At 43.9% G+C, this 21591-nt stretch overlaps 1 protein-coding gene across 5 annotated transcripts in view; it reads left to right on the top strand.

The window, feature by feature from the left end:
• The window catches only part of LOC117758641 (DNA repair protein RAD51 homolog B), a 37163-nt gene that overhangs the window by 2434 nt on the left and 13138 nt on the right, over window positions 1-21591 (top strand). For 3 of the 5 annotated variants that reach the window (XM_034580480.1, XM_034580481.1, XM_034580479.1), the window contains exons 4-9: window positions 11142-11259; window positions 11403-11494; window positions 11773-11867; window positions 12043-12156; window positions 16811-16940; window positions 21038-21159. In XM_034580480.1, the coding sequence (XP_034436371.1) occupies window positions 11142-11259; window positions 11403-11494; window positions 11773-11867; window positions 12043-12156; window positions 16811-16940; window positions 21038-21159 (671 nt within the window). Of the gene's footprint in view, window positions 1-11141; window positions 11260-11402; window positions 11495-11772; window positions 11868-12042; window positions 12157-14257; window positions 14304-14410; window positions 15131-16810; window positions 16941-21037; window positions 21160-21591 lie in introns of those variants that run through there. The other 2 variants (XM_034580483.1, XM_034580482.1) reach the window with 2 other exon arrangements.

The raw sequence follows: 21591 nt of genomic DNA, 5'->3' as shown, positions 1-21591 counted from the left end.
AGCATGGATGAATTTGTTTAAAGGGGACATAGCATGCAAATTCCACTTTGTTAGTGCTTCTACAGGTTAATGTGGGTATCTGGCATGTCTACCAACCCAAAAACTCTGGGAAAAAAACACTCGCGCGTTTTGTTATGGTTCCTCTAAGTCAGAAACGTCATGCTTGAGCGACTCGAATGAGCTTCCTGGGTTTTGTGTCGTAACAAGGCACTGGAAGTCTCCCTACATGGTCTTGGGTTAGGGTACTGAGCAGGAATTAATGTGAGCCAGAGTCATGGTACAAATCTCACACTTAAATAAGCCAGAATTATCAAAGTAAGCCAGGATTAGCGTTCAGCTACTTTGATAGAATACCCCCCTGCTCTTTTATGTGTAATTCATTGTCCTTTAGGTGAGCAGCAACCCGAGTCTCTCATCTTAACTGTAAATCTGGTTGTTGTCAGCATAACTATTGTTGGCAAGGTTATTGTTGTGAATGATATGGCAACGTGGGAGAATGAATATATGAAACAGAAGTGGTCCTTGAATTGATCCTTGAGGGGACACCACAGGTCAAGAGCATGTGTTCTGACCCTTCCAATGGAGACCCTGACCAAGTTTCAAAGTTGGTAGGAGCCATAGATAAGTTAAAGGATATTATTATTATTTTGCTGGTAATGATATCAGATGTGATGGGTTTGTATTTTGGGAGTATTATTTGTTATTTATTGTTTACTTGTGATCCTATTAATTTGGCAGGAAATAGGTCATGAGGATAAGGGCGGGGGTCATATTTGATCTAAGCACCTGTTTACCTGTGTAGAAAGGAAAGAGGGTGAGTGGGGACGATGTTTTTGTTGACCACTAAACCTTGTTACGCAACCTGCTACTTTCTGTTTGATCGATTTAATCTATGAGTTTGTGCATGGTCCAATAAGTTGATCTTCTTTTTCTTTAATAAAAGTTTGAACACATTTTTACGGATTGCAGTGATTTTTGGATCATCATGTTATTCAATTTATTAGGCCCTACTTCAGCCTCTCAGCAACGTTTGTTTTCACTAAGTCGCTACAAAGTCTATTTATAAGTATACTGTGATCGACATTCTCAAAAGGTGCACTGAGATCTAAAAGCCCTTAAATTGATGTTTTGCCGGAATCGATATTAAAACGAATATAATTGAAAGCCTTTATAAGGGCTGTCCCTGTGCAGTGATTGGCACGAAAGTCAGATTGAAATTGATCAAATAAGACTTTTATTATTAGGAGGTAAGTTAAATGATGGCCTTTTCTATGATTTTGCCTAAAATTTTGTATTAGTATTCAACATTTGCTACAGGATATATCTGATCAGTAAACAGGATGGGATGGTGATAATTTAGATTAGCTTTAGGTTAGTATTCCAGCGTTTCAGACAATCACATTTATTTTAAGGATGCACGATTAGGGGTGTGCGATATTTATCGTCTACGATAATATCGTAATTGTTGTTTTAACGATGTGCAAGCTCAAGTTATCGAGATAATGATGATCCATGCTCACTTCCTCATCTCATCTGCAGAGTTTACACTCACTCACACACTGACACAGTAAAGCACAGATGAGAGAGGAGAGGTGGTGAGCGAGGTCGTAAATGTTGAACAGTATTTGAAAGAGGTGATTTTCAAGTCTCACCAGCGCATCATTGTCAATTGTATAAATTGAACAGTTATTCTCATCACATTGACTGGCAGGGCAGTGGACACTCATATTTGTAACATTGGCAGAGTTATGGGTTGTAATTTGTGGATGGAAAAAAAGAAAGGATCATCACTATCGCAGTCAGCAACAATAACCAACAAATACTTCTTCTCAGGCTCCAACCATACACCCTGAAAGGGTGCCATGGACATGGTCTTTCCATCGTTCACCAGAGGGGAACTGTCACACCCTTCTTGATGGTTTGTTGAAGCTCGGAGTACAGGCAGCACTCCCCCCATGAGGTGTTAGGATGGGGTGATGTGTTTGACTACTCACTGCACAGCTGCCACTTGTTGGAGCTTGGCATGCTACTGATGGAGGAAGGCGCTATTTCACCCTTTCCTGTTTCTCTCGCCTCTAATCTTACTGGTTGTCTTTGTGGACGTTGGGGAGGAAGTCGCCCACTGGTTCCCGTATGCACAGGTGGCTCTTACTTCAACCTTCACTGCTGTCTCGAGCAGCTGAACCATGAACAAACAACTCCAAGTCAACATTTTGCAATGGGGTGTCAGTCAAGTCTGGTTGTACATGTGTCTTGTAAAACCTCAATGCAGTTATGTGGTTCTCTGTCATCTGCAGTCAGTATGTCATGAGCGCTCATATTTTGGTCCAGGGACCATGGCTAAGAGAGAAGCTTATCTTTCTGAGTAATTTGGAATCCACTGTCGACAGTATGACGTCATACCCAAGAAACTCATCTGTTTGTTAGTGAAAGGTTTTGGAATTGATTGGATAGCTTCAACACGTTTTGGAGAGAGGGATCTGCCTTCTGCTGTGATCACATGTCCCAGATAAGTCGCTTCCTGTTTGGAAAATTGCAATTTAGGTAAACTGGCTTTGTGCCCGTTCTCTGCAAGAAATTTATGCTCAAGTAATGCAATGGTGTCTGTTTTACAGGCCTGTTCTGATGGACTACAGATCATCAAATCATCAACATATTGCAATAAAGCTGAGCCAGCTGGCAGATGTAAGCTTTGTAAGTTCTCCTGTGTGAAATACACCTTGACTCTCGCAATTTCCCTCTGGACAGCGAGTCCATGTCCAGCCATGCCCACTGTAGGAGAACACGAACCAAAATTGGCTTTCTTTTTCAACTGGAACAGAAAATAATGCATTCAACAGGTATCGACAACAGAAAAATGAGTCAAATTTGGTGATATCAGAGATAAAATTGTTCAGATTTGCAACTTCTGGTGCACGTGCATCTACTGCAGCATTTGCTGCTTGCAAATCATGTGTTGACTGGTGAGTCAACACATGGAAAGATTACAGTAGTGACTCAAAAAACGGTTTGATGCCCTGCATGGCCTCTCACTTGAGATGATATTGTTTCAGGCATGGTCTGTAATCAGATTTTGCACAACTAGTGGTTTTGAAGTTTTCATCAATCCAGTATCATATTTGTGTTTAGCCCATCAGTCTGATGGGACCTCTGCCAATTCAGGAATGCTCTGTGGGTTTGTCATCACAGAATACATTTTTACCCGGGATTTACCGTCTTACACTAACTGAACCGCCTTGTTCACAATTACTGTGGAAATTAATACAGTGCGGTATACATTACCCTTCTCTAGGGCTGGACAATCGAAAATCTATCGTCATCGCGATATCAACGTGCGCGATAGACGTATCGCAAGAGACAGCAAAAAAATGCGATAAATGGTTATTCATGCACCACGCATTCGCGCTCTGCAATGGCCAATCAGGTGGAGTTCTGCTGCCCTAGATCAGTGATTCTCAACTGGTGGCCTTTGCCTGGGCAAAACAAATTTAAAGAAAAGAATCCTGTGCTTTTATTTTGAAGGGGATTTTTTATGCAGCGGAGTGCCATCTATTCACACTCCTTAACAGTATTTGGCGTTAATGCCTTGTAATGCTAATAGACACTCGCCATTTCACAGCATAGAAGAACACCTGCAAAGTTTGTTCTCATATGCTAATTGAGCATGAATCTTTTTGAATTGAACTTTTTGTTTAATTTATTTTGAGTTTGTGGATAAAAGCTGCTACTCAAGACACTGAATTTTTTCCATAGTGCACTGTTGGTTGTCATAGATTCAGCGAGTGAGTATTCTCAGCTAAAGCTACATAATTTGAGTCTATTTGAAACTACTTCTCAGTAGTTGGACTTTTTTATTTCATGTTTGTGCATGAAAGCACTGTTGAGTCTGTTAAAAAAGGCTGAAGTTACTGAATTGTTATGTATGTGTTACATATATGTATTACCTTGTGTCCTTAAGATGCAATTTTTGGTTTTTAATTAAAATGCAGCTAATTGAGTGTAAAAGGGAATATTTCCCTCTCTAGCATCGCCACCTGCTGGTCGTTTTGGTTTATCATTAAACTAGTTTTTTTGTGTTGGCATACTGATATTCTGTACTATCTCAGGTTCAAACTGCACCATCTTTTCATCAAATAAATTTGAGAAGTTGAAAACTTTCCTTGATTTGGGTCGCGGCTTGTCATTAAGGGGTGATGGTGGGTCCCGAAGCCAGACCAGTTGAGAACCACTGCCCTAGATGATAAAATAAAGACATTCAGATCATTGACAGGTTTTCTGTCAGTGAATCATCGCCAGAAGATGAGAATAGAGAGAAAACATAGAATTTGAAGGTGCCACGTCGCACTGTCAAATCTTTCTCCGCCTCCTCCAAGTAAATTCTACTGTGAAACTTCTACTGATCACGTTTGTCCCGAAACTGAGGGAAGTAACAGCACATAGACACACAGACTCCTCTACTGTGCATGTGTTTCTCTCTGTCCCTCTCTCTCCCTGCTGACGTCTCTGACTCGCTACAGTTTAAAAGTTGATTTGTTTGTCGCCACAATATCAACACTGATCATTACATAATGATCGATACTTTTATTAATGAGTTAAATCTTTATTCAGCCGCTCGCTCGCTCTTTTCCTCTCTCTCTCTCTCTCTCTCTCTCTCTCTCTCTCTCTCTCTCTCTCTCTCTCTCTCTCCCTCTCTCTCTCCCTCCCTCTCTCTCTCTCTATATCTCTCTCTCTCTCCCTTTTCCTCTCGCTCTCGCTCTCTCTCTACCTCTCTCTCACACACACCGACAAACAGTGGGATCGGACAATGTGTAAACTCAGTCTGAGTAAAAACAACAGACTTTATAAACTTAATTTGTGTAGAGCTGGAGGAGATGGCGACGCGCTCCGTTTGGTTTGACGTGGTTGCGCAGCTAAAAACTGTAAAAAAAAAAAAAAAACTTTTCACGGTCCAAACATGTATGGAAAGACCCCAAATTAACACAGTGGACTTAGTGGAGCTGTGTATGGCTCCCTGGTGTCTGCCCCCGACTTGGTGGCGCTGTGGCTGGGCTGTGTGCCTTCTCCCGGCCGTGGAGTTGTCAGTGGTCTCTGCGTCCCTAGGCAGGGACTGTTTATGTTCTTTATCGCAAATCATATCGTTATCGCGATATTAAACAATGTTATCACATATTGCATGTTTTCCTAATATAGTGCAGCCCTACCAGCACTACCACCTGTTCTGGGATCCCCCTCAACTGGTTTAAAATCTCACCGAAGCAGCCGCTGCCCCAGCCAAGGACCCAAATCCTGCAATTTCCATCCTACTGGTTTTGCAAATGACACACTCTCGCCTGCATAGGAGAGAGTGAGACAGACACAGCAGCAGCATCCTCTGTCCAATACACATGTATTAGGTTTAACCTTTATGGTGTCATCATGTCTATATACCACTTCTTCTCATAGCTGCTGTCTGGCCCTGAACTCACATGTGATGTGTCCTGGTGTCATGAAGTGTGTGAGACATGAAATTGTGAAATCAGGTAGATGTGGAGCTGTGGAGGTGACATCACTGTTGACAAGCTTCCACTCATATGCATACAAGAGTGCACTGGGACTGTATTTAACCATTTGCAAAGGAGAACATTCTCCTGGTTTTAAAACGTTGATGCCCTCTGGTATTGAACAAAGAACAAGGCCAAAATGGCTCATCAAATCTCTGCCCATCAAATTTATGGGACAGTGTGTTGACACTAAGAATTGTTACCTTATTGTCCAGTTCACATCTTAGAGGCACTGAGCAATGCTCTACAATGGGTGTCCCTCCAGCTCCTACTGTGAAGCATGTTCTTCCACTTCTCTTTGGGAGTGTTGATAGTGCATCAGATCTCAAAACTGAGGTTGTAGCACCTGAGTCTACAAGAAACACTTCAGGTTGTCCTCAGATAAACAAAGTTAACTGTGGAAACATTCTATATCCTTTATCATAAGTGTACATTGGGAAATCAAAGGCACACAGCCTTTGATTTAGTGAGCTATATTTGGATGTGCGTGTGTGTTACTTGTTCATCTGGTGTATGGTGGTCTGTTACCGGGGTCCACCCTCCCTCCTCCATCCCTCAGTCTCCTCTAAGAAAAGACGTCTCTGGGCAATTTTTCCTGCAGTGTCCTGTCTTCCCACACTTGTGGCATAGATATGGGTCATTCTGACCTCCTCTACCTTTTCCTCCACGCCGACGACCTTGTCCTCTCCCTCTGCCTCCCCTCTGGCTTGGACCTGTGAAAGCTGAAAACATAGCAGGTCTTCCAGGTCACACACTTGATTTTGACTGCACTGGAGAGATTGGGTCTTAACCTGCTTAAGAAGTGTTCTTTTAAGTGGACCTTATAGGGAGACAATGGGGATGCTCCCATATTAGCTGGACGTGTGAGTCCACTGTGTAGGTCAAAAGAAGCTGTAAGCCTCTGCAAGTATGCACTGACAGTCTCATCCACATGTTTACCAGTCATCATGCATCTGGTGAGATGGTTGTGGGACTTTCCTTTTGCTTGAAATGGTTTACATTTTTTACATTTTCTTTTGGACAGAGTTGCAATCCGCTCTTGTTCTTTTGTTTCTCTCTCTTCCAATTTCTCCTTTTAACTGTTCAAGTTGTCTTTTACTACAACCTCCCTTTTTTGTGGAATCCCAATTTAACATACTCAGTCATTTGACTGAGGCTACCTGGATAGGTATCATTCATTTGTTTTTTAAAATGTGGCAGAATTGGGGTCACATTGTCAAAACACTTTAGGAGTTTCAGGGGTAAACAGTCTTTCAGCCATACTGCATACATACATTCATACTGTGGTGTCATCCAAGTGTCCGCAAGCCCCGACATTCATATTCGACTCGAAACAAGGTAATTTACACTGTGTTTTAAGCCTAAATGTCCACTACCGGAAGTGGTGATGCTAGCGGACGTAGCCACATGAACAGGCATTCTTCGCAAGAGTGTGCCGTTTTTGTGCACGCCTCATCAGAGGACATTTAGGCTAAAAACATGGTCTAAATGACACCGTTTCAAGTTGAAAATAGTTGGGGCTTGTGGACACTTGGATGACACCACACAATCAGTATCGAGGCATGTTATGTTTTTTTCTGTTGTTTTTGCAACGTTTGAAGGGGTTCAATTTATTTCAATTTGATTGGATGTGGCTGCAGCACCTTACCCCTGAGACTCCAAAAGTGTTTTGTGGACTCGTCATCCACCCCCATCGGCATAGTGGTGAGTAGATAATGAGTGAATTTTCATTTTTCGGTGGACTATCCCTTTAAGCATGTACACTCTGACACATACATAACATACTATTTAACAGCAAAATTTCATATATCTTTAATGTCTTTTGATTGCACTAACCAAATCTGAAGTTGATATGATTATTCTGGAGGAAGAGTTCATAATACCTGCAAATGGCAAAAACCAAGCAAAGATTGTACATTACAATCATAATCGCCAATTTCCTGTTCAATTTAGGGTATGGGTCCGAGACTTTTTATTGTAAGTCTGGCCACGATGCATACCTACCTATTTTCATATGTCAGGGAACCTTTAAACTTTCTGAAATTGTGTAGGGTGGGCTATCGAGCCATTATGCCACAACCTTATGCAAGACCCTTATTAGAAGTAAATGCTTGTCATTTCACTGTTTGGCAACTTCTCATGCATACTAAGCTCCTCAAAAAATGCGATCAACTGTAAAAAACATAAAAATCATTTGCCTTGTTGCCATGACTTTCACAAGATGTCTCCATCACACTCTCACAAAGGGTCTTTGGACCAACTTTCAGCTGGATCTGATCTTGTGAAGTGTGGTGCAGATTGGACAATATAGATACAAGTTGGAAGAACTTACTTTTCAAGTCAAAATGTCAAATTTGACATCACGGCACAGACACGCCGTTCAAAGAAACCCCATCTTGAGGGTGTTAAGGTTAAAATGACCCAGTATTACATTACATTTCATTTAGCTGACGCTTTTATCCAAAGCGACTTACAATAAGTGCATTCAACCAAGAGGGTACAAACCCAGAACAACAAGAATCAAGAAAGTATCAAGCCAATCCGATGGACTCTAAGAGGAGTTTGTTGTTTCGAAAAGTTGTCAACCGTGTGGGAAGATCTCTGCAAGGGTCATGGGCAGGATATCGACAGCCTCACCACCTGCATCACGGATTACATCCATTTCTGTGGGGAGAAAACTGTACCCACCAAGACTGTACGGTGCTTCTCTAACAACAAGCCATGGATTAATCCGGACATGAAGGCCCTCCTCAAGGAGAAAAAGAGGGCTTTTAGGTCAGGAGACAAGGAGGAGCTGAGAGCTGTTCAGAAGGAGCTCAGGAGGAGGATCAGGGAGGGGAAGAACAGCTACAGGAGGAATATGGAGGACCAGTGGCAGCAGAAAAACATCAGCGGTGTCTGGAGAGGTCTGAAAACCATCTCTGGCCACAAGAAAGCTGTGTCCCAGGCTGCAGGGGACCAGGAGTGGGCAAATGACCTGAAAATGTTCTTCAACAGGTTGGATCAGGCACCTGGCCCTCCCCCAACCCTGCCAGCCCAGCTGCAACCCCCCTCATCTGCTCCCCCAGTACACTACCCCACCCCCTCCTACACAGCACTCAGCTCTCAGCCCCCCCTCCCACTCCATCCAGCCCACCCACCCACCCACTGCTCCAAATTGTCTCACACATCAAACCAGGTGAAGGAAGATAAAGCCAAGAAAGGCGGCGGGCCTTGACGACATCGGCCCCAGGCTCCTCAAATCCTGCGCTGACCAGCTGTGTGGGATTATGGAGAGGGTCTTCAACATGAGCCTGACTCTGGGGAGAGTACCACAGCTATGGAAGACCTCCTGCGTAGTACTGGTGCCAAAGACTCCTCACCCAAAATCCGGGACCGTGTGTCAGACACGGCTGTCTGCAGTACAGGGGCCCTGCAGGTAACGGTCCTGACTCCGTTCCTCTTCACCCTCTACACTGCAGACTTCACCTACCACTCACCCTCCTGTCACCTGCAGAAGTTCTCTGATGACTCTGCTATTGTCGGCCTCATGACTGCACACACAGTGTTGTGACCGCAAATACTGTGATCTACCATTCAAGTAGTTTACCATCCAGGACATAAGGGGGGGCAACCATTGAGTGGCGTCAGAACCAGTAATTGAGTGTAGGGCTGGGCGATATGGAAATAAATCTTAACAGGATAATTTTTTTCATATCAGTTGACATCGGTATATAGCGCGATATAAATCAAATCAGCGCCACTGCACTGAGGCGCATTACTCTGCACAGGTCAACAAGTGACTCTGCTCCTCTGATGTTTTCTAATAATAATGGCTTGCATTTATATAGCGCCTTTCACAGGACCCAAGGATGCTCTACATATGTCTGTGGATACAAAAAAGAAGAGAAAAGAAAAAAGTAATAGTACAAAACAAGATAGAAATAAACAGCCTGGTGGGGCATTAACTGAGGCCAAAGGACTTAGTGAAAAGGTGCTGCTTGAGAATGATTTGAAGATGTTGAGGGATTCAGGGTTGCGTATTTCGGCCGGGACAGAGTTCCAGAGGGTGGGGGCTGCCACACAGAAAGCTCTGTCTCCGAAAGTTCGCAGTTTTGTGTCTGGGATGGAGAGCAAACCTGTTTTTTTTTTTTCTTTTTTTGTTAATGTTGATGTAAATTATAAATCTGTTTATGTATCGATTATTTATAGAAAAACTGCCCAGTTCACACCAGGATCCCTTCTGGACGCTGATTAGTTTGTAAGTTGTGGAAAACAAAATGTGCTGGTGTTCTGTACTAAACCACCATCCCTATAGTGGTCTGCAAACAAATATTAATTGAACTGAAAAAACTAAGATCATTTGATTTTAAACAAAAGACTCAAGTTCTGGTATTTGATCAATTTACAAATTATAATAATTTGTAGAATTTAACCAAATGTGTATGTTGACTTTTTTGTCTTCACTGAACATTAGGAGATTCTACCATATTTCATTGTTGTTACTCCCCTTTTTTTGCTATGTGTATGTAACATTTCTCTCTGACAACATTTTTTAAGCCTAAATGTCCACTACCGGAAGTGGTGATGCTAGCGGACGTAGCCACATGAACAGGCATTCTTCGCAAGAGTGTGCCGTTTTTGTGCACGCCTCATCAGAGGACATTTAGGCTAAAAACATGGTCTAAATAAAGTCTATTTAAAAAGGAAAAATTACACTGTAGAGGTTAAAGGATGTGGGCCTGTGAGGAGGGGGAATGGAGGAGAGTACAGATGGTGATGGTTTTGAACAGATGAGTCCTGAAGGGAATGGGCTGTGGCAACGGTGTCAAATTTGTTAAAAACAAATTAAGTTTGTTGGTCCAGTGCACATTGCCTTTTACTCCTCTGTTGCCAGTAGGGGAGAACATTGATGGTCCTCATGCCAATCCAGACCTCTTTCATGGTGTTCTGTTGGAGTTTCCACTCCAGTATCCTCCTTTACTTGTCTTTGTCCTCCGGACTCTGTTTCTGTTCAAACTTGGTATTAATATCCGTCCTAAGAGATCCATTAGAGTGTTGAGTATGTGTATCATGCCTGACATTAAAATGAGTCCTGAACGTGTCTCCTGTCACCACTTTATCGAATCTCAATTCCCCGCTCTATATTCAAATGATCATGACCATCATTTCTGTTTGCATAGACCAAATTATGTTTTTTAACCCAGTGTAAGTATACAGGTGTGTGTGTCTGTGTGTCTGTGTGTGTCTGTGTGTCTGCATGAGTAAACAAGAGAGAGTGAGCGGTATAGAGAGAAAGGAGTTAGGAGGGGCTGACTGAATCTGTGATGTCAGCCAAGTATACTGTCCTTTATATGCCCCCCTTATGCCTCCCGCTCTCAGTGCAGTGCAGGTCGACCCTAAACAATATGAAAGCCCTCTATGAAGATGTTTGTCCTGGTGCAGCACATGATACTGCACTCCAAGTACTCCATTGACTCCTGGCTAGCACTGTTAACTCTTTTTTGCAAGCAATCTCACATTGCCCAAAATGAAAGAGGGGAGACAAGGAGTGTTTCAAGACATACTCTTGAGATCTTTATTTGTCTTCTAATTTCTAAATTGTTATTTCTTCGTGGCCAGGCTGAAGCTGCCAAATTGGTGCCAATGGGCTTCACAACAGCCACTGAGTTCCACCAGAGGAGAGCAGAAATCATACAGATTTCTACAGGCTCAAAGGAGCTCGACAAGCTACTACAAGGTCTGTACGTCTGTCTTGAAAATCATCCTGATCCTAAGTTAATAGAAAAACACCATCTAGCACGTCCCAAGGTCTGGTTAGGAACATGAGACCTAGGTCCTGTTCACGAAAACCGTTAATAGAGATCCCTTTTTCCTTTGCAGGTGGCATTGAGACAGGCTCCATCACAGAGATGTTTGGAGAGTTTCGGACAGGGAAGACTCAACTGTGCCACACACTAGCTGTCACCTGTCAGGTACATTCCACACTAACACCAGTGTGGGCGGTTCTTCTACTGCGGAAGCCTCAGTTGTATGAATAGAAGCTGTGTAATACACCTCAAGCAATGAGTCAGAATGCAGGGGCTGAGGGGGCAGACGAGAAAGATAATGTTTTATTTTAAAAATGCACAGAAATCAAATTACTACATTTATTTTGAAGTAGGTGTGAGGTTCATATTGCAATTATAAATACTGTGTATTAAGCCTAAATCTTCAAATTGACTTTTTATTGCACTGTCCTGTCTGTCTGCAGCTGCCCATTGATCAGGGGGGTGGAGAAGGTAAAGCCATGTACATTGATACAGAGGGAACCTTCAGACCAGAGCGACTCCTTGCTGTAGCAGAGAGGTGAGTCAGCGCCTCATCAATGGTCGAAGGCTAAAGGTTATAACATGGGCCCACATTTAAGTTGTTCCTGAGACTTCAAGTGTCTGGAGATTTGTTTAAACCAATAAAAGGGTCTGGGTTTTGGAATAATGGAAACAAAGTATGTTACATGTGACCTAGATCTCTCTTTCATCAGATATGGGCTGGTTGGCAGTGATGTTCTAGACAACGTTGCCTATGCCCGAGCCTTTAACACAGACCATCAGACCCAGCTGCTGTACCAAGCGTCTGCCATGATGGCTGAGTCAAGGTCAGTCGGCACTAAATGTCTTTGCTCTCAGGGTCTTAAAGGGGACCTATTATGCTTTTCCTTATTTGCAGAGGTAACTATAATGTTACAATGTTGGATTATCATATTTAACGTGCTCAGAGTTTCAAAAATTGGCTCAATGCATGTTAGAGTAATCCCTCTGAGGCACAGGGAGCTGGGCTTTTCTTTTGCGTCTTGTTTCCAACCTTTTTTTTCACCCTCTTGGTAATCTGACGATTTCCTTGGACATGCATATTTGGGGATCTGGTCCAGGATCTTTTCGTAAGGTTTGTCAGTATGCCTCTTCTTAAGTGCTTTTTTGGTTGTGAAGGTAAGTTTTCCGAAAGAAAAACACCTAGCAACAATGGATAAACGTTCTTTTTGCAGGCCAACAACAACCACATGCAACCTTCTTTGTTTGTTTACGCCACTTCACGGAGGACTCTCATCAACAGAGCCCAGCATGAAGCTGTATTTGCAGCTTGGTTTTTGTTGAAAGATGGCGCTGTTCCCTCTGTGAAGGGCAGTGCTGAGAACCCAGAAACGCAACCGTAAGTAACATATCAGTTAAATGTTTGTTTTCAATTAGCAGTCAGTCTAGACCGCTTCGGAATACAGTTTCATTACAGACAGTGTAAGTTTACAATGTAATGTACAGTAGCTCCAGTTAGCTGCAAGGGCTAATGGGGATTTGCACATAACAGTACAGCCGAGCTGTGCACTAAGCAGTCTGATAACGTAACATTTTTTTAAACCATTAATGTAAAATTCAAGGCATTATTTTCACAACTGCAGTGAATGTAACCATCCTCCAAAGTTTTTATTCACCTAGTTGTTTCCAAATTTGAAGCAATTCACGAAACCTGCTTACCTCGCTAACAAGGAGCTATTGGGGAGGGCGAGGAAAGAGTGGCAAATAAGGCTGTGTAGATTTCATTGTCATTATTGTTTTTCGTTTAATGGGTAAAAATAACTAATTGTCCAGTGAATTCACAGTAATGTGTCATAATGGCGACACAGCACAGAGTTTAGCAGCTTAGTGCTTGTTTCTGCTCACCTTTATATTGCTTTTTGCTCTTTCAAACATGTTGTGCACACATTTGAATACATGTAGGCTAACAATATCAACATGAAAATAGTCATCATTACAGAGAAATCCTTACTCAGATCAGCTGCACCACCTCACCTAAACCAAAAATTACACAAGTATTTCCAGCATGTAAGATTGCGTCTCACTCAGACAAGAGAAACTCCATGTCTGGAGTTAATATGTGAAAACGGATTCACCTTTAGTCAACTGCGCTGCAACTACTGTAACAGTAACAATGATTTTTAGCCTTAAAAGCTGCTGTTTTAGATGTATTAGCAAGTTTATCATGGCAAACATAGCTATTTCTGTTGACTGAAATTCGTATTGTCTTTCCCCAAATAGAGCACATCACAACAGACCCATAAAAGACAATACTGAGACACAGGATGCCAGATGATACATGTAGGCACACATGGTACATATTTTCACAAACAAAGATGTTCTTTTTAACATCCACCAAATCTGTTGGGACACAGTTGTTGCACGGAACACTGAAAGCACATGTGAGAAGTAAAGATGTGTATGCCATATGGTCACTAAATGGGTGTTATTTACTGCTGGAAAATACATAATAAGTTCATAAATATAATATTTAAAAACATAGTAGCCTGGAAAAACAGCTGAACAAATCTAAGCTGTTTTAAGACCTTTCATGCACAACACAGAGAGAGGTTTTCTGCACAGATGCGTTCCCAACAGCAACAACTCCTCAAACATTATTCAGGTGAGGGGTGGTGCAGCAGGCAGGGGTAGGACGTAACATAGTAATTCCGCTGCAGAGATCCCCTTATTTTCTTGACAACACACAGACAGTGTTGGCTCTTATCAGCACAACCTCTCTAGACATCGTCTGTGCCTTCTGTGTGTGTCACCGCCTTTTGACTTGAAGATATGTTTTATCTTTTTTTTTAAAAAATGTTCATGTTAAGAAGTATCATCAGTTTTATTTCCACACAAGACTAACTAAAATATCCGTAATCGTGCATCTTTAATTTTATGTTCCAAAACTAGGTTTGTCAAAGAGGACCTGTCTGCACAGATTGAGAGATCCTCAAAGGAGGAGGTCATGAGAGATCCTCAAAGGAGGAGGTCATGAGAGATCCTCAAAGGAGGAGGTCATGAGAGATCCTCAAAGGAGGAGGTCATGAGAGATCCTCAAAGGAGGAGGTCATTGCCAGGCCAACATCAAGATTCAGTCAAGGGGAGGTTGGAACCCAACATAGTTCCCAGCAGGATTTAGAAACTCCTGGCGTATTTGGCGAGCAACAGACAAGATGACGACCCGGACATGACCTCCAAGGTATCCCCAACACCAGCTAAAAAAACTGCTGTATGCAAGATATTTGTAACAGATGGAAGAGAGGGAAGACACTATCATTTCAAAGATTGACTTGGCTTGTCAGCTGCAGTGAATCTGGTGGATGACATTATAAATGCTGGTAGTAATGTTTCTCTGTACATAGTCTTGTGCTTTTCAAAAAAATTATGCTATCAACATTTGTTTTTTGTTGATCTTGTTCATTTAATGAATACTGTCTGCACTTTAATTTCTTAAATAAATGACTTTTTCTCAGTTGAGTTATTGTTTTCAAATTGGCAGATATGCTGGTAAACTGAGGGGTAAAACTACTCAAGTACTCAAGTAATCAGTGACCAATTCTGATTGAATATAGACACATATTCTAATTATTTCTAATACTAATTGTATATTTTTAAGGAATATAAAATTTAAGTTGTCTCAATACAGTTTTTCTGTGCTATTTTATAGAACATCAAATACCACATTGTCTGTCACTCCTGTAATACAGCAGAATTGACAAGTGCAAGACTAATAGCTTTCTGTAAGCATCTGTAAAGCGTGTCTCAAATTGTGCCACTTTGGGTCCTTTAATGTGAGAGAATTGGGCCCTGAAAAGTCCTTAACATTTTAAAGAAACATGGGAACCCATGAGGAAAAACGTACTAGTCCAAAATCTGTTTGGTATATATTGTTGATATTTTTAAGTGTGTATCCATTGCAACAGTTGGGTTCTAGGCCTGGGTGGTCAGTCATACATCTTGAAGTGTTTGGCACTTTATTGTTCTTACAAACTGATGTTAAAAAATAAAGATATTGGAAAATAGCCATTTTGATCGGGAAGCAACACAGACATTTATATTTGTGTAAATGTAAACACTTATGTTTCCTAGTGGAAGCATATAAAATTGGGCCGAGCACAGAACCCTGAGGAACACTGTGATTAACTTTGGTGCGCACAGATGACTCATCATTCATTTGCACAAATTGGAATTTATCAGATAAATAGGGTTCAAATAAGGTTAGGGCGGTTCCTTTAATGAAAACATCTGTTGAAGGGCAGTTTTGTCTGGTGCTTGTTCTTGCTTCCGCTCTGTCACTGTCAGAATAAGGGTAAACAAAACCATGTTGTTAAATGTAGGGTGGCTGCAGCCACTGCCCTTGTGAGGTCAACACGCGCCCGAGCTGCTGAAACAGATCAGCAACGCACACCGAGCAACACAAAAAAATATACATTTTAATTATGATAACAGCATTCTAATAGTATTTTCTTTTGTAATTTTTATGTTCGACTCCCAAAATTCATTCCAACAGCCCTAGACCGTACTAATATTTTTGTGAAAACCATAAATGGTCAATGCAAAGCACCTCATGAATATTAAATTACCACGGTGAGTCACGGCATCAAGCAATTGAGAGGAGGAAGCGAAACTCTGACACTGACATCGATGTGTTTTTTTTACTGAGGTGGAGGTGAAGAGCAATTTTATGGGACAGCAGTGATGTCATTAATGAAGAAAATACACTGATACACTGCTGCTGATAATGAGTGAGGGAGAGTGAGGACGATAAAAAGAACAGAGCCTGAAATAAAAACAAATCTAATTCACAGGTAGAGGCAAAAAAATGATGTCTTCCCACTGTCAGAATGTGAGGGATCTTGTTGTATCGCCTGTTCGTAAATTGAATCATCCAAAACTGCAGGATTATTAAAATCAGAGACAGCTGTGATGTCCCTAATCTATCAAATTTAACAGAATTATATTTATATGCTTGTTTGTACTGGGATGGATCGGTTCAGTCGGGTCGGTCTAATACTGGACTCACTTCAGCACAATTATATTATATTATAATTTCATCATTATTAAAAACTATTATTGACTCTCTAACTCTGCTGTTTAATGGTATTGGAATGTAATTTGCTGTAAGTTGTTGTAGGTCTTTTTCAATTGAAGGTTCGTATGGAACAGTTATGTCGCGCGAGCACAAATAACACTGTTGGTTTTATTGTTAATGATGAAGTGGATCAATAGTCTGCCTAAGTTCACCTCCTCATGTCAGCATCGCCACTTTCACGTCTCCAAAATGTTCATACGCATGGGTCACAGTTTGCGTGGAAATGCGCAAATTTTCCCGTCAAGTTTGTTTTTATTAATCCAAACGTTTGCGTGAGAAGTGGCGTACGCACGTTTCAGGCCCCGTTTTGTGCGTACACAACGGTTATAAATGAGGCCCCTGGTGTGTAACTCACTCTCTCTTTGTGTCAGGTATGCCCTACTGATAGTGGACAGTGCCACTGCTCTGTACAGAACAGACTACTCGGGTAGAGGAGAGCTGTCGGCCAGACAGGGACACCTGGGACGTTTCCTCCGAATGCTGCTCAGGCTGGCAGACGAGGTAAGGCCCCCTATTTTTTCAGAAGTGCATTTAATTGCTCAGCTACTCTGCTCTCTCTTTCTCTCCATCACACACACACACATATACACACATCTATAGAGTCCCAGTGGGTGAAAATAGAATGTTTCTGTGTATGTTTATGTGGAGGTGAGGGGGCTGGGAGAGCACCCTCACCTGCTAGAGAGGATCAATCAGCGCAGGTGAGAGCTGTTAGCTGATTGGTCCTCATGCTTAAAAGGCAGCGTCGGCGCTGCCTCAGGACTCAAGACTGAGGAAGGAACTCAGAGAGACTGAGGCTCCAGAGACTCCCAGACACTGAGTGGAGGACTGGGCTGCAAAGCCAGTCTACTTTAAGTTGGCACTTTGAATTTATGTTTATTTGTGAATAAAGATGTTTAAGAGGAACACTTCCGTCTCTGGCTGTGTGTGGGAGAGCCCCGTGGCAAGGTCAATTGCCACACTGGCGCCCAACGTGGGGCTCCACACAGCCACAGACGTGGACCAGCAGGCGGTATGGGAACTGGTACCGAGGATGGGGGACCTGGTGACTGCGTACCGGGAGGAGAGCGCGAGGACCAGGCGAGAGCTGGAGGCGCTCCTGAGGCAGGTGAAGATGGAGGCGATGACGTCGACGGATGCTCCGGTCTCCAACCCCCTTCCGGCCCCTGCACCAAGGCTGGCGGTAAAGCCAGCATCCCCTGTACCCGCACCAAGGTCGGCGGTGAAGCCGACGCCCCCTGTCCCTGCACCCAGGCTGGCGGTGAAGCCAGCGTCCCCTGTCCCTGCACCAAGGCTGGCGGTGACGCCAGCGTCCCCTGTCCCTGCACCTAAGCTGGCGGTGAAGCCAGCGTGCCCTGTTCAGGCACCCAGGTCGGCGGTGAAGCCGACTCCCCCTGTCCCGGCACCCAGGCTGGCGGTGAAGCCAGCGTCCCCTGTCCCTGCACCTAGGCTGGCGGTGAAGCCAGCGTCCCCTGTCCCTGCACCCAGGCTGGCGGTGAAGCCAGCGTGCCCTGTTCAGGCACCGAGGTCGGCGGTGAAGCCGACGCCCCCTGTCCCTGCACCCAGGCTGGCGGTGAAGCCAGCGTCCCCTGTCCCTGCACCTAGGCTGGCGGTGAAGCCAGCGTTCCCTGTCCCTACACCCAGGCTGGCGGTGAAGCCAGCGTCCCCTGTCCCTGCACCTAGGCTGGCGGTGAAGCCAGCGTTCCCTGTCCCTGCACCCAGGCTGGCGGTGAAGCCAGCGTCCCCTGTCCCCGCACCTAGGCTGGCGGTGAAGCCAGCGTCCCCTGTCCCCGCACCCAGGCTGGCGGTGAAGCCAGCGTCCCCTGTCCCCGCACCCAGGCTGGCGGTGAAGCCAGCGTCCCCGGTCCCCGCACCCAGGCTGGCGGTGAAGCCAGCGTCCCCTGTCCCCGCACCCAGGCTGGCGGTGAAGCCAGCGTCCCCTGTCCCTGCACCCAGGCTGGCGGTGAAGCCAGCGTCCCCTGTCCCCGCACCTAGGCTGGCGGTGAAGCCAGCGTCCCCTGTCCCCGCACCCAGGCTGGCGGTACAGCCAGCGTCCCCTGCAGCCCCTGTTCCTGCGTCGGCAGAGAGGCCGACACCGGCAGGCCCGGTACCTTTTGCCGGGGCGCCCGGGCGGAGTCGCCCACCTGCTCGACCTCCTGAGAGCCTCGGTGGATGGGCTTCCTCTCCTGGTCCGTGGGGCGGGGGGAGTAGGTCAGGCCGGGATAAATCCCTGGCCTGAAATTTGCGGTGGAGGTATGTGGAGGTGAGGGGGCTGGGAGAGCACCCTCACCTGCTAGAGAGGATCAATCAGCGCAGGTGAGAGCTGTTAGCTGATTGGTCCTCATGCTTAAAAGGCAGCGTCGGCGCTGCCTCAGGACTCAGACCTCAGGAAGGAGCTCAGGAAGACTGAGGCTCCAGAGACTCCCAGACACTGAGTGGAGGACTGGGCTGCAAAGCCAGTCCGCTTTAAGTTTGTAGCGTGAATTTATGTTTATTTGATTAAAAGATGCTGAAGAGCAACAATTCCGTCTCTGGCTGTGTGTGGGAGAGCCCCGTGGCAAGGTCGATTGCCACAGTTTATTTTCATATAGAGCAGGAAAATTTGATCTAAGAGACACGTGAAGACACATTCTAATGTCAGGAGCACTCCAACTGTGATCAGATCACTGGAGACATGTTTTTACCAGGTCTGAAAAGGACCTAAGATGTCCTAGTTGTCTGGTAATGGGCTCATGTGCTGCTGTATAGGACAGAAGTCAGGACACCATAAAGACCAATTCACACTTTTTATTATTTTTTTAGTCACATTCACTGTCGAATACAACTCTGGAAATGTACTCTCAATCTAAACAGTCCACACAGTGATGCAAGTTAATTAACTTAAACTTTATATGTATCGCCCCAAATCACAACATACATATACTCTCGAGGCACTTTATATAGTAAGGTTGTGTAACTGTCGTATTGAAGCACCAGAGGTGTGGACTCGAGTCACATGACTTGGACTCAAGTCAGATTCAAGTCACAATTTTGATGTCTTCAGACTTGACTCGACAAATCAAAAATGACTTCTTACTAGACTTGGACTTTAACAACAAGGGTGTCTGTATGCAACATCATCGGTTAAGCGGTCGGTCGGTGATGGTCTGAGAAGGCATATCCTTGGAGGGTCGCACAGACCTCCATTTCATAACGGTGCCCTGACTGCTGTTAGGTACCAGGATGAAATCCTCAGAGCGATTGTCAAACTTTACGCTGGTGCAGTGGGCCCTGGGTTCTTCCTGGTGCAGGACAATGCCCGGCCGTATGTGGGCCGAGTGTGTAGGCAGTTCCTGGATGACGAAGGTATTGATGCCACTGACTGACCCTCATGTTCCCCAGGCCTGAATCCGATTGAGAACGTCTGGGACATTATGTATCGGTGTGTCTTTCGCCGGCGACAGTCCAGTGTCCAAGAGTGTCCAAGAGCTCACTGATGCCCCGATCCAGGTCTGGGAGGAACATACCCAGACAATGTTGGAAGTGCATACAGGCACATGGTGGCCATACATACTACAGAACCACCTTACGAATTGTTGGAATGAAAATCCACACAAGTTGGATCGGCCTGTGATTACAAATTTTCAATTTGATTTCGCTGTGATTTTAAATCCAGCCCTCAAGGGGTTAATGATTTTGGTTTCCTTTGGCGCTTCCTACGTTATTTTGTTCTCAATGAGTTACGCAATCAGTAAAGATTTTCAACATGAATAGACCCGTTTTAGAATCGAATCATAGCCCTCTGAATCTAATTGAATCGTGAGGTGCCTAGAGATTCCAAGCCCCAAAGTTAAGACAAGAAAGGAAAAAATATCCCTCCACTTTTTTCTCTATGGTGGGCTGTTTAAAATGACAGATCTCTTGTTTTATATATTAGGAATAACTAAAGACCAAGATTTCTAGTCATTTCTGCTGTGTGCAGTGTTTTCTCCTTTGCTATGCATTTCAATCCCTTACCAGCCTCCCTGTAAAACAGTGGGGAGTTTTCCAAATTCATAACACATGCTAAACATTTATTTGATTTATTGAAATATTAAGTCTCACTTTGATGAATGAGAACAATATTACATACTGTAAAAGCAACTCACTCACACTCCCCCGCACACAAACCTCACTCATTCATTCATTCACCCCTACCCACACTTAGAAGCATGACTGTTTGGATACAGTACCAAAGTAAGTATTTAGTAGTGTTCAAAAGCAGTATTCAGTATTTGCTCATTTGTCTTACGTTTTTTTGAAAATGATAGACATTTTTAAAGTAATTCACTATTTGTGTTAATTTAGTACACTTAGTGTTACTCTGTAGGCTAGAATGCAAAGGCAATTCATTTGTCAAACAGGGCACATTGACTTATTTATGTCTTGAAAAATAAGTTTAGGCACTTGGACTTGACAATCCTTGACTTGGGACTTACTTTGGATAGCTCTGTCTTGACATGAGACTTACTTGACAAACAATGACTTGGTCCCACCTCTGTGAAGCACTGTCAGACTAACCAAGGAATTTTGCAGTGAGTTGTCTAACAACTATTTCTGTCTGATCTATTTCACAATAGTTTGGCGTTGCCGTGGTGATATCAAACCAGGTGGTAGCACAGGTAGATGGGGCAGCCATGTTCTCTGCAGATCCCAAGAAACCAATCGGTGGCAACATTCTGGCTCATGCCTCCACCACACGGTGAGTGATGCAGTGTGTCATCCTTACATTATTCTCCACCTCCAAGACCATCAGGAGATGCCTCATCCCTCTGCACCACAAAACATGAAAGAGCAGATAATTTGGTGTCATAGTTATATTTCCCTCCATGAACTGAATGTTTAAAATAATTCTGTGATAACAAGTGAATGCTTTCATGTCCTCACCCTTTCTGTTGCTGAATGGTGAAAGGTTCTGAGTTGAGAACGGCTCCTGTTCGCTGAAAGGGATAGTTCACCCAAAAAATGGAAATTCACTCATTATCTACTCACCACTCTGACGATGGAGGGGTGGGTGAGTGTTTGAGTCCGCAAAAAAATGTCGGGGTTTAGAGACACTTGGATGACACCACAGGAGCAGATAGTTACCACACATCACAGCAGCTGGAAGGCTTTGACTGCTGCAGATTGATAA

Source organism: Hippoglossus hippoglossus, chromosome 24, assembly GCF_009819705.1.
Source record: "Hippoglossus hippoglossus isolate fHipHip1 chromosome 24, fHipHip1.pri, whole genome shotgun sequence".
Lineage (NCBI taxonomy): Eukaryota > Metazoa > Chordata > Actinopteri > Pleuronectiformes > Pleuronectidae > Hippoglossus > Hippoglossus hippoglossus.
The sequence above is the reverse complement of the archived record's forward strand: the minus strand, read 5'-3'. Positions and strand labels throughout refer to the sequence as shown.